The sequence below is a fragment of the Ciona intestinalis genome, chromosome 8 (assembly GCF_000224145.3).
Source record: "Ciona intestinalis chromosome 8, KH, whole genome shotgun sequence".
In the NCBI taxonomy this organism is placed as follows: domain Eukaryota; kingdom Metazoa; phylum Chordata; class Ascidiacea; order Phlebobranchia; family Cionidae; genus Ciona; species Ciona intestinalis.
This window is the reverse complement of record NC_020173.2, coordinates 5,313,115-5,333,074: the sequence shown is the minus strand read 5'-3', so window position 1 is coordinate 5,333,074 and position 19,960 is coordinate 5,313,115. Positions and strand designations below refer to the sequence as shown.

Genomic DNA, 19,960 nt, shown 5'->3' with positions numbered 1-19,960 from the left:
CGTGATGAATGATTGAATGTAACTTACTTTATCCTCCCGTGGCCGAAAAACGACAGTCGTTAACACACCGGTTTATCACCTCGTGCCCGCTTTCGAGTTACCATGTATGTTACTTTGTGGGTGTTATGTTTTTTTAACAATATCTCTCACAGGAGATACCAGAAGCAAACAGGAGTAGACAAAGGATTAACAGGATGCATAGAAGAAGTGAGGATAAATGAAAACCAGCTAAACATTACATCCAACTCTGATCACTGTGTTTCAACGTTCCGGTAAATTTGAAATCATTTTCTTAATTTTTAAACCTTTTTTTATAGTTTTTAAAATATTTAAGTTGTAACTGGTTTTTAGCTTTATAGTAATTTAGATTTGTCTTTTTTTTAAAATAAATATGTTTTAAACTATTTTATACTGTAAAATCAAAATTCAAACTAAATATTTAAACCATTCTTTTTCTAAAAAGTTGCCTTTTATCATTTCCTCCTAAATATTCAAGTTTATTTCCTTCTTAAACAAAAATCTATATTTTCCTAAACAAAAAATTATATTTTCTTAAACAAAAAATTATATTTAAACAGCCTTGCAGAATGTGGTGCATCTCCCTGCATTCCCAACCCATGCCAGCATTCAGCCAATTGTTTCATCACAATGCAAGCGAATATCTTCACAAACAAATGCGAATGCAAAGATAATTATGAAGGTAAAAATTGTCTGTTTTAACTAAATACATAAAAATAAAATATACATGAAAAATTGTACATTTAGTCATTTTAACTAAATACGTGGCCTATTTAAAAAAAAATCAATTTAAAAAAATCAAAAACCAATTAAAAAAAATGTATTTCTTTTTAAAAAAAAAAAAATTTACTTTTTAGGTGAAACATGTCAAAGGGAAAATACTGGACTTTCGGTCAAAAAGAAACCAAACAACCCGTGCTCGCCTAACCCTTGTCAGGGAGGTGCTAAGTGTATAGAGATGCCTGGTGAGGAGGAATTCACCTGCAAATGTCCTCCAGGAAGATCAGGATCTCTTTGCATGACCAGTGAGAAAAGTTTTATTTGTTTTAAAAAAAGTGATAACTGTAGTTCCGCAAATCTGACCCTGATCTAGTGCTCACTGCTAATATAGTAGGACGATTTTTGTGTGAGGATCTGGTGCTATGAAGATACGTAACAGACAAATTCAATCCAACCAATTGTATAATAAAGTATAATAATAATAATTGTATATCTTATCTCTAGTATCATACAAAGAAAAAAACAAATTTGTGTAGACTCAAACTTTAATGAATTTTATTTTACTTTTCAGACCAATCTGCTGCTCTGCAAGGCCCGTCCTTCATGCCTGCATTTGCCGGCGATTCATATTTGGAACTTCCATCTTTAGGAAAGGATGTTCGGTCAATCATGTCAATAGAAATCTTATTTTATTCAAATCAACCTGACGGTGAGACACTTTTATATTTCGAACAATTTGTTGCAGGGTAGTAAAACATATGCGCTGGATTATTCATTTTAAGTAACTCCACTGTGAGTTAATTACCAATTTTTTAGTATTTTAATATTGCTGTATTAGTGTGACCATTGTTTTGCTAGTAATTCTTTCCCTTTTAATTAGTATAAATTTTGTTATCATATTCAAAGAGATAAAATATTCACATGATAGAAAGAAGTTTGTAACTTACATTTTAACTCATAATCAAAATCATATTCAGGTTTAATTTTCTACAACGGGCAGAAAAAATCTGGCAAAGGAGATTTTGTTTCCCTCAATCTAAAGAATGGATTCCTTGAGTTTAAATACAACCTTGGACAAGGGGCAGCAAATATCAGGTAAGATGCAAATTTATATAACTTGTATAAACATAGAAAACAAGATTTTGTAGAAAACATTTTGTTTATGCTATCCTAATTTTGACCAAATAAATTCTCGTGTCAGAAAATTGATTTAATCAAGTTTAGAATACCAAACTAATTAAGCTTTGGGAATTGTATGGGCTTTGTTAAAACACCAATTTAGATATTGTAAGTTAACTTCTTTTAGATTTTTATTCGCTTTTGACACAGTTAATATGAATCTTGTATGAATAGGCACAAGGTGTATAAAACTAAACATTTATGTACCTTTTGTATAACACCAATGTAGTGTTTTTACAGTTAAAATCTGTGAGTTTTAGTTAAGTTTTTAGCTTTAAGCCATTTTTTATTTAACATTAAAAGAATTTACCAAATATTTTGTTATTTGATAGAATTAGATTTGGTTTGATTTCTATTCCACAGGAGTGCCAACCCTGTAAGTTTGAATGAATGGCATATTGTGGTGTTATCTCGTGCCATGAGAACTGGAGACCTTTCATTGGATAATTTTGATCCAGTGTATGGGACATCACCGGTAAGTAATATGATATATATAAGGGTGGGGAAGATGGCACACCTTCTCATTCTATTTTCTTGTCCCATTTAGTAGTAATCAAACAACTTTTGAATATTTATAAAACTGTATCATGACGACTCCCATATAGAACGTTGTTGATTGTTTAAAACACGATCAGGATATTTGGATATTATGTGCTAAAGGTGTCCCATCTTCGCCCCCAGTACTATATACCATAACCATACGATACAATCTTTCGTGATACCTATAAATTTTTATTAAATCATGCATCTGTGAGAAACACCTTCTGAAAGTTTTGGGTATCTGACTTAGTCAAAAATGTCCATTTTTGATATGTTATAAAAATTGCTACAAATATTCTTTAAACTGTTTTTATTTATCATGTTGCATACAGAAAGCCATTCCTCCTGTTAAAAACAAGGTTTGTATTTCGTAAAAATTGATGTTGTGATTCAAAAATCAAGTAGAAAATAAAATAATAAACAAATTAATGTTAATTTTTTTATACACTATAGATAACTTAACAATATTAATTCAATGTATAAACACAGTAATATTTGAATGTATGAATATTTCTAAATGCAAAAAATATTTAATAAATTTTAATTTTTGACAAAAGCGTCAATGGTATTGGAAACACAGGGTATGCTATTTCTATGTTGTCAGTGTTGTCCATCATTCTCATATTTTAAAATCATTGGGTCATCACTGAAACATTAATCTAAGATTTTAAACCATTTATTCAGATCGGGATCTCCGCTTTAAATTAATCTTATTTAAAGCTATCATATCACCATTATTTTAATATGCTTTATTAAATATAGTAGGGTGGGGAGGATGAGACACCTTTCAATTTTCTCGTTCCATTTGGTAGTAAACAAAGAGCATTTAAAAAATTATAAAATTCAATTGTATCCTAACAACTCCCATAGATCTTTGTTAATAGTTCAAAACACGATCAGGATATTTGGATATTATGTAGTAAAGGTCTCCTATCTTACCCCACAGTACTGTACAATCCAATTTCAACCGTATATTTTTCAGAGCCAACACTCCTTCTTAGACCTTAAGCAACCTATGTATGTTGGTGGGTTCCCTGATGGTGTCAAATTTAATCCAGAAGCTGGAGTGACAACTGGACTGAGTGGTGCATTACAAAAGGTATTTATATTTTGCTTCAGACACACAATAGTTTTGTAAATTTTTCATTTAACATTTTTTTAAAGCCTTTTTCCCCTTTCTTTTATATACATTTTTCCAGTGTTTTTTTTTTATATTTTCCAATATTCTGTTACTTATTCTCTAATATCTGTGTTAAATATCACTAAAAAGTTTTTCTTTTTTAATTTTGTATTATTCCTAAGTTCCAAGTGAACGGTGTGAACCTGCCCATCTCCCCAGCTGGTAGTGTCTCTTACTTCAATGTAATAGCATTCAACGCCCATACATGTTATCGCAACCCATGCGACAATGGTGGTGTATGCCATCCACGTGGAGCAGAATATATGTGCGTGTGCTTACCTTACTACACGGGAGATAACTGTGAGCAAGGTGAGACCTTATTCAGATAATGTACTTTGCATCTAGAATCTAATTTAATATAAGTCCTATGTGAGATGTATGTAACCGTTTTTATGCTAACCAAAACACGAATCAAAAGATGATATTGTTTTATAAAGAAAATAAACAGAATACTATTTTCTAGCACAAAAGCATATCACTTTTCTCAAAATGTTTTAATAACTGTTTAGTGTTTTAAAAGAATGTAGTTTCTAAGAGAACAAATAAAAAACATATATTTTTAGCATAAAAATAACTTAAATTGCCTTTTTCTAGAACATTCTACTGACTTGCTACAAGATGAACAAGCGACTGCCATTTATTTGGATGGAACAACTAAGATAATGTATAGGAATGCAGTGAAAGCAATGTAAGTTGTATTTATGTTATGAAACATTTATTTAGGTGGCTTGTACTAACAGTGGGGTGTTGATTTATTAATACCTCTTAATATTAAACACATTTACAAAATTAAACTGAAATTTTGTGAAGCAGAATTTTTATAATTGCTAAATAACTACCAAAAAATTTGTTGTATATTTTATGAATGGTTTATAATTAGTTTAGAAGTACATTTAAATTAATAATATGATGTAACAGTTTATTCTTTCTGATTTTTCTTGCTTACTTTTTACGAAAAAAGGCCAAACGATTTTCGAGAGTAAGTGGTTATGCTGATTTAAAGTTGATTTACATTTAAAAGATTAAACTTTTGAAATACTCGGAAATAAATATTTTTAAATAAAGGTAGTAAAATTTGTTTAAAATGTAAAAAAGCTAATAAAATTTGTCAAGTTAGTTAAAACTGTATAAGAATTATATCAAAATCTTTGTTTAAAAATCTTGATATGTAGTTTTTTTCTTCTAATAACAGGCAACTAAGTGACAAGTAAGAAATGTTTAGGTTAAACTGCCATTGCATCAACATATCATTTAACATCGTGCAAATCATTAGTTAGTTTTAGTGTCATTTGTCATGAATTCATGTCCATAGGAATGTGCGCACGGGAAATCAAGTAACATTTTTTAAAGACCTATTTTTTGTGATCATATTTAACAGTTAGTTTGTCATTTTGAATTCATGTCAATAGTGCTGTATGAAAAATACATTAGAATTTAAAAAACTCTTTATGTTTATTTTTTATGGTCATTTCATCTAAAACATCATATTCATGCTAACATTGAGAATGCTGCATGATTTGGAAATATATTACATCTTGCTCAAAGCAGTCATAAAAACATTGTGTATACAACTGAGATTTACTGCAATAAAAAACAACAGTAGTTAATATATGCTATATATAATTTATATCCAACTTTATATATAGATGGGTTCTAAAAACTCATTAAGGTAAAACCCCACTAACTTATTGTGAGTCCAACCCCAGAGAATACCTTAGTAGGCCAAATCATATAACTCTATAACTTACCTTCTACACTAAGTGACTTAAACCTTTTATAGTACAGTACATTAGATAAAATCTTCTCAGAAGCACACACACCCTAAATCTAAAAATTTCAATATCATTTTTTTTTTTGTTTAGTTCTCGTGCACGAACACACAACAATTATGAAATCGTGTTCCGCACTACTGCTCGTCACGGTCTACTGCTCATGGTGGGCAAAGCGAGGGAGGGGGTCGATTATATTGCACTCGCAATCCATGACGGTCGTCTTCATCTTCGTTTTGACCTTGGTTCTGGTCCAGCGCACGTAATATCCGACCAGCAAATCAACAACGGAGAATGGACAACTGTAAAAGTTAACAGGTTCGGTTTAATTTATTTTTTAAATTATGTTTGGAAATAACACAGGAATTTTGACAACTATCAAGATTTTTATTACTAGTTTTGCAACTTTGTGTGTCTCGGCTTAAACCCTGCTATAAATAAAAGTTTTGGAAAAGAGGATCAGTATAAAGCGCGGTTGTGTACCCAAATAAAATGCGAGGCTGTCAAAAGTTTTGACACAACTTATACTGTTTTGTTTCACAGAAAAATGAACATAGGAAGTTTGCAAGTAAACAACGGGTTAATAAAGACAGCGACCTCACCAGGGTTAACTAATCACCTGAACTCTGATGGAATGTTGTGGTTAGGTGAGAAATAATGTTTTGTATGTCTGGTGCACCTCACGTGCATGCCCAGTGTGTCTTTTTATGCGTTTGTAACCTGGTATGCTCATTGTTAAAAACTACCTTTAAAATGTACTTCTAAGAAGAGTATGCAGCTTTTTTTATATTTTTGTCTTTCTGTTTAATTTATGTTATAATGTCCCGAATTTTCCCATGTCTCTTTTCATATTTCCAAAAAGTCATAAAACCATTTTTTTCTTAGGTGGCGTTGACTACCGACCGCGAGGTATTGGTCTTTACAAATCTTTCTTTGTCCCGTTCGTCGGCTGCGTGGCCTCAGCAAAGATCCACGACGAATCAATTGATTTACGGGCTGACGCGTTTAATTCTCCCGTTGTGCGTTCGTGTAATGGTCGATGATGGATACACGCAAGCCACAGATTTTAAAGCTGACAGCGCCGTAGGTTCGAGCACAGCACAACCATCAAAACAATTTCTTTCACGCTTTATTATCCACACCCACTAACGTATTCGAAACGGAAATCATTTTAGGTAATTTTTCAATTTTGCACCACCATGAAAAAAAAAAAAATGTCCTTTAAATTTTCCAAGATTGTAACAATTGAATACATTTTCATTTGAACTGGTTAAATACCTGGCGCAAAATTTCTTTACAATATTGCCACCAAATTTAGGCGCTTAGTTTTTACTGTTGTCTAAGCATGGGTATCAGATTTCAATACATTTACCATATTTTCACCTTTAGCATTTTATTTCAATTTCACTTTCGTGTTTTGCATCGTTTCGAACAATCACTTTATTAAGGTTACGAAGCCTTTTCATTTATAATTTTCGATTTTAAAAACGACAAAAAAAGTTTTGATTTTTTGCGAGGGTGTATACTGCACGTACTGTCGATTTCTCTCGGTCTCCTTTCATTCCATATTCTTATTTGAACTTTTTAGATAATTCTACATGTTGTACCATACCGTAGCATGCTCTATTTATTTTCTATTTTCCTGGGGACCGAACAAATTTTCGCTTCTTAGTTTTTACCCCGTCACTGTATTGTTTTATCTTTTTTTGCGCTGTATTTTTCTCTTTAAGAAGCGAAACTCAATCCTAAACGCACTGAAACCAACGATATAAAACAATTTGACCCTATTTTAGCATTGTTTTATAACTCTGCCGTTGTTATATGAAATTCAAACCGAGATTTATCAAGTCCTTTGTTATCTTACGTTCGTCAGCATATACAACTTCTTTCAATAAATCGTGTTTAACTGTTAATCGTGTGTGTTGTGGTTGGAATACTTTGTACAGTAACCTATATACAAGCGCAATGATTAGGGAGACGACAGGTAGTTAATGAAGTTACAGCCACTACGTACTGTATGCAGTTGTAGTCTTATTGTGGTCGGTAATAAATTCAAAGTGAAGTTTTATTTTGGAATTATAGGGCCGGTGCAATGGCCGCACGGTACACACGTTTAGTACGTTTAGGTTTATAAGTAAGCGGAAATTTATGTTTAAAAGAAAGAAAATTATTTAATGTGTAATACTAGACAATAGTTTTCAAACCAAACTGAGAATAAAATAGCTTATTTGTACTTTTGGAAAGAAGTGCCATGAAATGCCTGCGCTTTAGAAATTACATAGAAATCATCTTTTTAACGATGTTATCAACTACGTGCACATTCATAATACAGTTCTTCTCTGTTGTGTATATTTTGTTTTCAATGAAATATTTAGCTGCACCAAAGTTTGTAAGTTACTGTTAAAAAGAGGTTGTATTTGTACGCATTTAATTTGGTTTAATACAAATATGCTCCTACTTGGGTGATTGTGCAAGTTTTGATTCGTTACATTTATCCACAATGGCGAACGGCAATGCCAAAGAGACAGAAGCAGATTTGGAGTTTTTATACGACGATTCAGATGCTTATGCTCATGAAATAAGCGAACTGTACACGTATTCAGAGGAAGCAGAATTTCAATTCAACAAGGATAGCTTTGCAAAGCTACTAAAATCAAGAGGTATATATGTCCTTGTTTAAATACATCTTTACATTAAACTACATATTATGTTTACCACTTCATGTCCAAATTTTGAAGACTAACTTCCTTGCCTACGTTATCATATGTCTGATATAGGCGCTAAACATTACAATAAACTACAAGACCTTAACCACTAGCCCTGCCCCCCTTACAGAGTACAAAACATAGACAGCAATGTTTGAGAAATGCTGGTAAAAAAACCTCCTCTACTTAATTGCTAATTGCTAAGCATAACCACTAACCCGTATGACTATACCCTGCCCCCTAACTACCAACCTCTAACACTTCCCACAAGCCTCATGTGTAATGTACCGAAGGATTCTTCACTAGTGCTGTATGCTTGGTGTAACTTCGAATTTTTTTGTACCAGAGTATAGTTCTGCCATAATGTCAAAAACTGAGAGCCCCAGAAAGAATTGGGGTTTAATTTATGTTGTAGCATGTGTAAAGTGGATTCTTGTTTGTTTGTAGAGCTTGACAGTTGGGCGGGTGCTTCTCAAGAAAACAGAACTGCCCTTGTTATGCATATTGTTCAAACACTGGATGTTTTGGACAAGAATGAACGGTATTTTTGTGATTCAAAAATATTTTTGTAATATGACCTATCCAAATAATGCATGCTATTCTATCTTTGCTGGACTTTAGAACTTATAAACCTATAATTGGTAATTGTTATTGATGTGTCTAAAAGTCTGTGCACCAGTCGAATTTAGTTGGTGTTGTTGGTTTACTTTTATTTTCAATGGAACTTAAATTTTGTGAGCCATTTTAATTTGTTTTAAAACAGAAATAGCCTTTTAAATATTTATTATATTGTAGAAAAAGATATGGTTTAGCAAATGTACATAAGCCAAGCTGTTTCATGCACTACCTAATTTAAACCCAAGCTAAACTATCACATCTTACATTTAATAATAATAATAATAATATGATGCTAAATTCCGTGTCTCACAGATTTGAAGCTGTAAGATGGACATTGTATTTAGTTCAAGGAGCATTCGGTGAATGCAAGACCGCTGAAGAGCAGAGGTTGAATTGTAGAGAGAATTGCTTTCTTCTTTATAAGCTTGGGATATTTAGCATTGTACAAGAACTTCTTATGATGGAAATAAAGTAAGTAATACTGAGTTACTGTTCGTTACATGAAGAAAATTGGCATATTTTGTTAAAGCAATAGGCCTAATATTTTGACTTCAAAACTTGACAGTTGTGTAAACACTTAACAGTTTTATGATCATAATCAAGTTTTACTCGTTTTGCCAATCTGATTTTTTTAACATAAACCTAAAAACCTGCATAGTTTAAGTTTGCAAAACACCCAAAGTTTCAGGGCATAGGAAAATGCCTAAAATGTAACATACATGGTAGCTCATAAGCTGGCATGAGATGTATAAGTTACATTCATTCATTCAGACTACTTTAAATGAATAATGCAGATGTGCTGTATGCAGATGCTTTAAAAAATGACAAAGTGACATTGCTATTGATATTATAACATCTATTATTTCCACAGTTCCACCCCTCCTGTTGTTGTCCCCACCAACAAGAAAACCAACCTTTTATCTCTATCTGATAGTCTTGAGTTACGAAGCCTGATGATAATTATTTACACAATGGTTGAAACACTAAGACGGGAAAATGAGGATGATTCAAATGAAAATGTGAAACTAAGGAAGGAGTTCTACACTGAACTTGGTAACATTTTAGATATATATGTAACATTACATTAGTTCTAATTAAAGCTATGCCACTTTGAACAGTATTGGATAGAATTTGTAATGGTAACATCTTAACATGCGTTGTTAATAAGATTAGTACCTTTTGTGTGTTATAATGACTATTATTTTAGAGTAGCTTCCCCTTTTTCGAGTTTGTGTACTAATATCACCTTTGTTACGTAGCAAAGTTAAAGTTAGTTCTGTTCCTCTGTATAGTTTACTGTGTACCCAAAATGTAAAAAAGCGTCTTAGTTTTAATCCCACGTTTTACATTACGATTGCAAAAATATCTTTATATTTATTTGTTTCCGCAGAACAAGGCTTGAATGACAAGGAGCCGCTTGTAATTACTTTGTTTAACATGGTATGCAAGTTCTCATCCCAAACCACTTCCATACTACCCATGAAAAAGGTTCTTCTGCTACTATGGAAATTACTTTTGGTAAGTTTATTTTGCTGCCTGTCAATATTTGCAAAAATATTAAAAAATTTGTAAAAAAAGTGCTGAAAATTTGCAAAAAAAAATGCCGAAAATTTGCAAAGTTGTAGTTTTACAAAAAATAATTTCAAAATATGTATATATGAGCTAAAAAAAATTGATCTCATAATTTCAGACCCTTCTTGGTGGATATTCCTCTCTTCACAACAAGATGGAAGAACGCAGGAAGGAATTGGATCTTCCACTGTTGGAGGAAAACCCACTAAAGATAATCCGCGAGATGCGGGCGTCTGTTCCACCAACATCGGCTGCTGATCTTCTCGATATTTCGCAAGCTGGGAAGAGGAGAGGAAGAAAGGTGAGAATTTTATTTTTGAATTTGAAAGAAAGTTTAAATGAAAAGTATGTGTTATGTAAAGCCATTAAGACACTGGAATCTATAGCATTCCACTATAGAACGCACAAAGATGTTGGGGAAATGGGCCAATTTTGGCCTAAACCCCAGGTCCTCAAAGACCTCAGCCATATAGAATAAGAATAAATTGGAATGTAAAGCCACATGAGCATAAAAATAATGCATACAAAATACTACCTTGTATCACAATAAGGTTTTAACTTTTTACCCCTTTAACAATACCTACAAAACCATAGCCAATTTGCTTAGAAAAGCATGTTTACTTGTTAGCCATAGGCATACCTATTATTTCCCAACCCTTATAAAAAGGACACTCATGCTAATTGTCATGTTGTCCTTAAAGAACTTTAAATATCCAAGTGAGGTTTCTAAAAAATGCTTGCTTATAACTATACCACTACCACAATACTTACAGTTTGGTCACAAATGTTTAATTCATTCCTTACAGAGCATCCTGTATGATCTTGGTGAAGACAACAGCTCTGATAACATGAATAACAAGGAAAAATCAAACGAACCGGTATGTTGGATTAATACACAGTGTCATAGCTTGTTTAATGTTAGCCTGTTTAATTCTTGTGATAAAATTAGCTTATAGTTTGTTTTTTTTTATTAACGTAAAATTTACAAAACATTTTTGGCAAAAAAAAGGAATTCGCTGTACATGAAAGGTAGGGCAGCAATTTAATCTATTTTTTTAAATATTCCATCAAACTCTCAGCCTCTGGAAGAAGAAAAAGTAACGAGCATCGATGATGAACCTTTACTGCCACCTAGTGGAGATAAAGATAATCCTTTGGATGAAACGAACGGCGTCGTAAAGTCGGAGCCTGTTGAACCATCGGGAGCTGAAGGGGTGATTGGAACGCCAACTAAAGTGGAAGAAGCACCTGTAGGGGGCGCGATGGTGGGTAGGGTGGGGTTGTTCAGTTTTGTATGGGTGTCGTAAGGTTATAATTGTACTTTACATGTATTGTGCTTTTACCTACTAATTTATTTATTTTATTATTTTGAATAAATTTGTGGTTTTAAAAATTGCATTAACTAAAAAAATTACATTTATTTTTTTTTTAATTTTTAAGCAAATGAAATAAATAAGCGAAAAACTAAAAAATAGGACCAAAAAATGCACCAAACTGACTCCATTTTTCTACAGACACCAATGCCGACCCAAACCGCACCTACATTAACCTCTAATGCTGCAGCAGTAGCCGCAAAAATTGTCCAGCTACGACGGGAGCAGCAAGCGCCCGACATTAGTGACCTACCCCATGTTAAAGTCGTGTCTGGGCTGCCTTGGACACCGAAAGCGAGGAAAAAAGACGTGGAATTGTTTTTAAACCAAGTCCGGCAGAAATTTATTGGTTTCTCATTGCCTGGGTAAGACTAACTCACTAACGAATATTGGATTTTTTATAATTGTAATGATTACACTCTCAAGATATGTGAAAAATATTAAAATAAATATGCGGCAGCTTTAGCTTCCAGATTTTCTAAATTTTACAGCTTTTTAGTTATTATCTGTAATATATTTAATTGTGAAATTATAACTTTTTTTAGCTGTTTATCTAATCCTTTTTGTATCTTTACAGTGACCTTACAACTGTAGCTGGCTTGCCCAAAACCACCAAAGACAGTTTGAAAATCTTACGCAAGCATACATATGTACCTATGTCCGATCTACAGATCGCAAAAGAAGTGGAAATGACAAAATGTCCGCTTACTATAGGAAAGCAAGAGGTGTGTGCGGCAGAAAACGTTGTTGAAAACTTTATTTCATACTTTGCTACATAATTTATTAAACCTATCAACCCAGCAATTTGGAAATAGATATTAAACTTCACATACAAAGTAATCAGAAACCATTTCAGCAAACACTATAATTTATACTCACAAAATAATAACAGAAAATAGCTTAGCTTTTGAAACCAATACCACAAAATTTGTCTTTTAAATAAATACCATCTTAAAATTATTTAAATCTCAGGTAATTTCCACTGGTGTAACGGAGCGATTATACCAAGCCATGTTACCACATATACCACAATACATGATCGCTTTGTTGAAGATTCTGCTTGCCGCTGCTCCAACATCTAAAGCGAAAAACGACTCAATTAACATTCTAGCTGATGTACTGCCACAAGAAATGCTGTAAGTAATTGTGTGTATTGCACAATCATGAGATAACGAGCCAACTCTTTCCCAAATCAAAGGTCCTCAACAAGGACCTCACCCACATAAAATAGAATTTTTATTCGATGTGATAACACATTTACATTTAAATTTACAACATAATTTCAGTCAACTTTATACTAACTATAAATAATGTTTGGTTTTCCTAAAACATTCCAAAACCACAAATCCAACTCCCTACATTACTTTGATAACCTTAAACCCACCCAACAGGTCCACAGTGGTAGCTTCCCTTAGACTTGGTATCGATGTAAACAGACACAGAGAAATTATCGTCAAGTCAATTTCTGGCATGCTACTTCTGCTATTGAAGCATTTCAAACTCAACCATGTTTACCAGGTGTGTTGCATGGGTTTTATGTGCTGGCTAACTGTACATGTTCTGATACTTTCTGAGCATTATATTTTTATGATAGGTTTTATATTCTGCCGCTGTATTTTAAACTTTATGAATAAATTTATGTTAGAGCTATTGTCTATTTGGCCTATGTCTTAATGTTTTGATTTTTGTTTTGAATTTTTTATTTTTGTTTTGAATTTTAAAGTTATTTTTCCAAACTCTACTTAGTATAAGGTAGTTTACGTCTGGCATAAATCTTAGGTCCCCTGTCATGCTTACCTATCTGGTCTACACTATATATATATATATATATATATGAGGCTGTTCATTCAGAATGTGCGTTACCACTTCAGTACAAACCTTTTGCCGTGTCCATATATATATAGAGCCCAAGTTATATGTGAATCATCCAGGATCTGGTCATTTAGAAAGTGTGCGGCATTAATACTGCATTACAAAACTTAATCTAAACCTTCTTCCCATGCAGTTTGAGTATATGAGCCAACACTTAGTATTTGCCAACTGCATACCCCTCGTGCTCAAGTTTTTCAACCAAAATATCGTCGCATACGTCACGACTAAGAATATGATTCCAAGCCTGGAGTTCCCAGCTTGTGTTATAGGTAACCAACTAAGCACTGTGTATTCGCATTTTTGAATAACTTTATTACAAGGGTGAAGAAACTCATAGTTACTTTGAAAGAAACCAAATTGAATTTATATTCTTACTTTCGAATTTAACAATCTGATACTTACAAATTGATCGTTTATTTATATTAGAGTTTTTTATTGTACTTAATGTTATAAATAGGACTAAAATTAAATATTTTTTACTTCACAAATTTGTGACTACAGAGTACAAACTAATTAAAATTACACTATCTTTACATTACTGTACTTTATATTTGCTATATTTCAGATGTTTTTACCCATTAGCCCAATTTATTACAGTTTGCATTAAATGGTGAATTTTTTTTAAGGTGAAAAATCTGAGATCACGGCCGAAACTTTTGATGGTGTCGACTCTAACAGTGTTCCCTGCTGGAGAAATTTATTCTCGAGTATAAACTTGCTTCGAATTCTCAATAAATTAGTAAAATGGAAACACTCAAGAACCATGGTATACGTTTGCTTTGTTTAAGGCTTTAACTTAAGATAATATTATTTTAGATTTGTTTTTATTCTTCATGTATATTTTACTTATAGTAAGGTGGGGTAAGATGGGACACCTTTTCATTCTATTTTCTTGTCTCATTTGGTAGTAAACAAAGAATATTCAAAGAATTATAAAACCGCAAGTTACATTTATTTAATTCAATCTACCACAGATGCTGGTCGTATTCAAGTCCGCCCCAATCCTGAAAAGAGCTTTAAAAGTTCGACAAGCAATGTTCCAGCTTTATGTACTCAAACTACTCAAAGTGCAAACCAAGTACCTCGGGCGTGCGTGGCGTAAAAGCAACATGAAAACTATGTCGGCCATCTATCAGAAAGTACGTCATCGTCTGCATGACGACTGGGCTTTCGGAAACGGTAAGTTGTTTTCGTTGCAAAGAAATAAAAATGATAATTAAGTTATTTACGCGTATTATGTGACTATGTCTACATTATGTAATAGTAAAAGGTTATTATATAGTAGCGTGGGGGAAGATGGACACATTTTCGTTCTATTTTCTTATCTCATTTGGTGGTAAACAAAAAACATTCAAAGAATTATAAAATCGTATCCTCACGGCTCCCATAGAGCGCTGTTAATTGTAAAACAAGATCAGAATATTTGAATATGATGTGCTAAAGGTGCTCCCTACCATACTATTTATTCATGTTTTAAATACATGTTTTTTCTACTTTAGACGTAGACGCCCAACCATGGGACTTCCAACAGGAAGAATGCGCTTTACGTAACAACGTTGAACGATTCAACGTAAGAAGATACGGCAAAGGAGCTTCTGCGCTTACCAATTCCACCAACATACCAACAACCACAGATGAATATACACCTGTGGAAAACAATCTTCAAAATTTACTTAAAGAAGAGTATGTAACATGTGTTTTTATATATTTTTATACTATTTTATTTTTAATTTCTCTTTTTTTCATTGTATATTGGTTGCTAGCTGGTTTGAAAAGCTTCTGTTTTTTAAGTAATTTCCTTTAAATTCTGTTCTAAATATTTAAGTCCCAGATTTTTGGGAAGTATGTTTTCTTTTTTTTAATATTTAAAATATAAAAAATGTTTTTAATTTTTAACTTGTTTTTAAATCTAGTTTTTTAACAGAGCTTTCCATGTTTGTACACTTTCAATCGGTATAACTAAAAATCTAAGTATAGTAGGATGAGGGAAGATGGGACACCTTTAGCACAGAATATCTAAATATCCTGATCTTGTTTTAAACAATTAACAATGGTCTATGGGAGTCGTGAAGATACGTTTTTATAATTCTTTGAATGTTCTTTGTTTACTACTAAATAGGACGAGAAAATAGTATAAAAAGGTGTCCCATCTTCCCCCACCCTACTGTACGAATTTTTTTAAATCTGTAAACTTACAGGGTTGAGCTGCCGGTTGAGTTTCGCAAATCCTATGACGTATGGTTGGAGCGCGAGGTGTATTACTCGAACACTGATTGGGACCAACTGCTTACAATTCCATGCGTGCAGTAACTTTTACTGTGTTGTAAAGTGTTTAACGAAGAATTTTTACAAGAATTTATTAAACTGGTCGATACTGCTTGTAAATTGAAGTATAGTAGGGTGGGGAGAATGGGACACCTTTAGCACAAAATATCCTAATATTCTGTTCGGGTTTTGAACAATTAACAACAGTTCATGGGAGTCGTGAGGACACGGTTTTATATTTTTTTGAAAGTGCTTTGTTTACACCCAAATTGGACAAGAAAATAGAATAAAAAGGTGTCCTATCTTCCCCAAAAATTTTACCCACAAAAACAAATATAAACTTACGTTATAGCCCACAACCGTTACATAAACACAAGGAATAAAATCTTTGTTTCAAATATCATCGTATGTGGTCGGGTGTATTACAGTGTTCGACGTAAGAATTGTTTAAACAGTATTTTATCTGTGTATCACAATAAATGAATCCAACTGTTTTGGTGTTTTTTTTTGTCGCAGCCGTTCAGTCGAAGGAGATATATATTAGGGTGGGGGAAGATGGGACACCTTTTCATTTCATTTGGTACTAAACAAAACATTTTCAAAGAATTTAAAACCGCATACACACGACTTCCATAGATATTGTTAATTGTTTAAAACACAATCAGAATATTGAGATATTGTGTGCTAAATGTGTCCCATCTTCCCCCACGCCACTATATATTAGTTGTAGAATAACTAATAAATTTAGCAAATCTGCCCCTGGTCTGTTGCTCATAGAGTTGGATGATTCTTGTTAGGTAAAACAGTAAGGAATGATAACGGTAACAGTTAAATATGAGTTAAATATGAAAATATGATCTCAACGAAAAGGTGAGTTCCTATAACGCGACACGCCATTAGACCTTTAATTTATGCCACAGCTGACATATTACACCTTGAGATATAGTTTAAGATATTTAGTTATTCTATTGTTTAGTGGTATTCTGCAATAAAGCGCATTATGACGTATCATAGCAACAGGGAGTGCATTATCACAAAGTTCATGACCCCAATTACTACATTAATATAATCAAATATTAAAGAAATGTCTATTTGTCAATCGTTTAAAACTTTTGTAAAGCGTATAAGCCAGTAATTATTAGCGTAGTAAATTGTGACTGATTGTTTACTACGTATTCACACAAGTTGCAGGAATTCCGACGAAAATAATTATTGCTGTAATTTTCACAATCCGCTGTTACTATAAATAGACTCAGTGTTACCTGATGTAAAGTTACTGCTTACCATATCCTATGATGAAAATCGCGTAGTAGTGTTTAAAAGGGCAGCACTGGCCGCTGGAATTTGCGCGAGATCCAATTTAGCATGTTTACGTCGCAATCCGCAATGTTGCTGCAAGCAATTAACCAATCAGCTCCCAGCTTTCCACGTGACCAACACGTTTTCGTTTTTGCTCATGTAAGTTTGGGGCATGGCTGGTTCTTTTGAGTTGCGACTTTTTAGAATAAGCATTAGCGTTAAGCAGTGAAGTTAATGTTGGTTTGCGAGGGCAAGTTTATGACCAAGGCTTATTTTAGCATGAACACGTTATATACGACCAATAGTTTGTATTTATTTGTTGCATGGTATTAATGTTTACGTTTGAATTACAGCTGGCTAATTTATGAATTATTTCGTAAAAGTTTGAATTTTTTGAATCTACGCTAAAGCAATACAGACCGAAGTCTTGTGTTCAAATCACATCAATGTTATCTCGCTCACGAATGAAGATGCCTTGAGTGACAGCCGCCGATGAAGCTTTGGAGTGGCAACGTTGAAAGTGAGTTTGTAACTTTATTATAGAACCGTGTAGTCCTACTTTATCGCCCTTCCTAAATTAACCGCATATCTGTTTGTATTTTTAATATGTTAGTCCGGTATAAAAGACGCTCGATATTGAACGAAATCTGTGTTATGTACTACGTTTACCAATTATAGCGGGGTGGGGGAGATGGGACACCTTTAGCACATAATATACAAATATTCTGGTCGTATTTTAAACAACTAACAACGGTCTATGGGAGTCGTGAGCATACGGTTTTATAATTCTTTTCCCCTGACCTGACTATACAAACAACGAAAAAAAATAACAAATCTAACGGTTTATTATATTTCCACAGAAAAGAGACAAAGACGGAACGAAAAGCTCAAGAACGAAGATGGAGCCATAGCATACCCAGACTAGGATTTATTCTTAGTCGATGTAAATACTAACTTATGTGAGCTGTAGCATAAAAAGTCCCTTATACTTACTGAATGCTTGTTAAAATTGAATGTTTATGGTATATGATGTGTGGCGTGGGGAAGTATATACAGAGATCAAAAGATTAATTAAAAATCCACCTTTGTACACGTTAGTAATGTAACGTGGTTGGGAATCTTGGGTTTTATTTCTCCATGTGTGTTTGTGTAGTGTGTGTGTAAACAACCTGCATAAGAACGGTGCGCGCAGGTCAGATTTCTCCAACTTTAACCCATACTCCTGGTGTCACTTATCAGCAAGGCCTGAGTCGGCATCAGATAGATAGAAGTGACATCGCTATAACTAGGGATCGCTGATAGGAAGTTTAAGTTAGACAGAACCGGGACACTGCACCGGGCCGACACAACACGTGTCATTGCACCCAGGCCTATACAGCAGACCGTCCTGGTTTGCGTAAACCTTTACACGCCGGTTGGTTAAAAGTCCGGTCAGCGAAAGCTGGTGGGTTCCAACTGCAAAACAATTAGGCGCCAAACCTGCGACTAGGGTAGGGATCAAAAAATAATAAAATGTCAGCCCCCTGTTAGGCCTAGAAAAATTAACCAATTAATTATTTTTAAATGTCAAGTTTTCAGGTGTCGGTTTATGTTGTCATTTCTTTTTTGAATCGACAACAAGCGCGAATATGCGACGCAAACTCGACGCTTTTGCGACGGATACAGTGATTCCTGAGATCACTCGGTTCGATCATTCTTGCGTTAAAGCAAGATATAGTTAGCCCAAATCCGTTCTTATGCAGTTTCCCCACTTCGTAAACAACTATATAGTTATTGCGACGCGATGTGACGGTTGGCGGCGGCGAAATAAAAGGCGATTCTAAATATTTATTATTATTATATTGGCCCGTAGAGAATGCTGTGTTGCTGTGCTTATTGTATGAGGTGGGGTATGGTGGTGTTGGGGGGATTGTGGTGTTTATTGTATGTATTGATACACATTACACTTTACACGAAATGAACTGTTATATTCTGATAAATCCATGATGTGGGCATATCTGTGACGTCATTACGTCGGTAAAATATGACTGGATTTCAATACAGTTTGTTTTAAGCATGCTGTAATTAAAAACGAAAGAATTACTGAACTGTATATTATGGGTTAACGTCTGTGAAATAAAATCCTGATGTTGGGTCATTTAAACGGGGTTGTCATTGCGGCGGATAAGAGGGTTGCATGGGGTATCGGACGTTTTGTATACATTATGTGCGAATTAATTCTCAATCATTGGCAGTTTCATTTATTTTTACGTTCGCTACCGACCTTCACATGATTTTATGTCTTTTTTTATTCGCTGGCGCTTTTTATCGTTTTTTTTACGTTGTGCGGAGCTCTTTGTTTCCGTTTTAATTTTCCTATTTTTGTCTTTTCCAAAATTGCCATTGAAAGAGAATTGATTTCGTACAGATGTTATGCGTGTTCGCAATCTCTATGCAACCTCTACTCCAATGATGTGGCAGTAACCCTGGAACCCTGCGAGCCTATCTAATTATTGGGGCTCTTTTAAAAACAGTATAACCTATTTAACTAGTGGGTCTATTTAAAAGCTTAACTTATTGAATGTCTTTAAAACCCCCTAGGAGCCTACTATGGGGGGATCTTAAAAACGGGAACCTATTCGATTATTGGGTCTCTTTGGGAGCATATTACTTATCGGGTCTCTTGAGCCTATCTAAATATTATTCCATCTGATTAATGGGTCTCTTCGGGAGCTTATTGTGGCTGTTAACCCTGCCTGTCCAACAATGGTGACTCAGAATATACAGTTCTAACACTTCATCCTGCACTAAAATATTCACATACAAACATTAACAAATGTGGTGTGAATGTTTAGGTGCTACAGCTCACCC

The 19,960-nt window shown here is 33.7% G+C and overlaps 2 protein-coding genes and 1 long non-coding RNA gene across 11 annotated transcripts in view; all 3 read left to right on the top strand.

Moving 5' to 3' along the window:
* Nucleotides 1–7,319, top strand: part of LOC100187262 (agrin) — a 56,893-nt gene extending 49,574 nt beyond the window's left edge. For 4 of the 9 annotated variants that reach the window (XM_026835666.1, XM_026835659.1, XM_026835665.1 and 1 more), the window contains 15 exons: nucleotides 153–272; nucleotides 579–700; nucleotides 876–1,043; nucleotides 1,310–1,447; nucleotides 1,716–1,833; nucleotides 2,281–2,392; nucleotides 2,790–2,816; nucleotides 3,440–3,556; nucleotides 3,760–3,946; nucleotides 4,232–4,325; nucleotides 4,599–4,616; nucleotides 4,830–4,844; nucleotides 5,500–5,724; nucleotides 5,950–6,053; nucleotides 6,292–7,319. In XM_026835666.1, coding sequence (XP_026691467.1) covers nucleotides 153–272; nucleotides 579–700; nucleotides 876–1,043; nucleotides 1,310–1,447; nucleotides 1,716–1,833; nucleotides 2,281–2,392; nucleotides 2,790–2,816; nucleotides 3,440–3,556; nucleotides 3,760–3,946; nucleotides 4,232–4,325; nucleotides 4,599–4,616; nucleotides 4,830–4,844; nucleotides 5,500–5,724; nucleotides 5,950–6,053; nucleotides 6,292–6,449 — 1,723 coding nt within the window. In that variant the 3' untranslated portion in view covers nucleotides 6,450–7,319. Of the gene's footprint in view, nucleotides 1–152; nucleotides 273–578; nucleotides 701–875; nucleotides 1,044–1,309; nucleotides 1,448–1,715; nucleotides 1,834–2,280; nucleotides 2,393–2,789; nucleotides 2,817–3,014; nucleotides 3,123–3,439; nucleotides 3,557–3,759; nucleotides 3,947–4,231; nucleotides 4,326–4,598; nucleotides 4,617–4,829; nucleotides 4,845–5,499; nucleotides 5,725–5,949; nucleotides 6,054–6,291 lie in introns of those variants that run through there. The other 5 variants (XM_026835660.1, XM_026835661.1, XM_026835662.1 and 2 more) reach the window with 5 other exon arrangements.
* Nucleotides 7,320–7,742: 423 nt separating this feature from the next.
* Nucleotides 7,743–15,916, top strand: LOC100187214 (striatin-interacting protein 1 homolog). The gene is made up of 17 exons (XM_002130522.3): nucleotides 7,743–8,066; nucleotides 8,559–8,652; nucleotides 9,042–9,200; nucleotides 9,601–9,782; nucleotides 10,120–10,247; nucleotides 10,420–10,602; nucleotides 11,108–11,179; nucleotides 11,381–11,566; nucleotides 11,816–12,039; nucleotides 12,252–12,399; nucleotides 12,647–12,810; nucleotides 13,066–13,192; nucleotides 13,680–13,815; nucleotides 14,173–14,312; nucleotides 14,521–14,725; nucleotides 15,046–15,229; nucleotides 15,745–15,916. The coding sequence occupies exons 1-17, from the start codon at nucleotides 7,907–7,909 to the stop codon at nucleotides 15,854–15,856; spliced, it is 2,604 nt and encodes an 867-aa protein (XP_002130558.1). The 5' UTR covers nucleotides 7,743–7,906; the 3' UTR covers nucleotides 15,857–15,916.
* Nucleotides 15,917–17,487: 1,571 nt separating this feature from the next.
* Nucleotides 17,488–18,088, top strand: LOC113474465. Its single transcript, XR_003396122.1, has 2 exons — nucleotides 17,488–17,630; nucleotides 17,971–18,088. It is a non-coding gene; the product is annotated as an uncharacterized LOC113474465 (long non-coding RNA).
* The last annotated feature ends 1,872 nt before the right edge of the window (nucleotides 18,089–19,960 follow it).

What these genes read in the sequence shown, in the direction of transcription:
- LOC100187214 (XM_002130522.3), top strand. Translation starts at nt 7,907, where the DNA reads ATGGCGAACGGCAATGCCAAAGAGACAGAAGCAGATTTGGAGTTTTTA. An exon ending in AGGAAAAATCAAACGAACCG is followed by an intron (nt 11,180 to 11,380) that starts GTATGTTGGATT and finishes TCAAACTCTCAG; the next exon opens with CCTCTGGAAGAAGAAAAAGT. An exon ending in CGACTGGGCTTTCGGAAACG is followed by an intron (nt 14,726 to 15,045) that starts GTAAGTTGTTTT and finishes TTTCTACTTTAG; the next exon opens with ACGTAGACGCCCAACCATGG.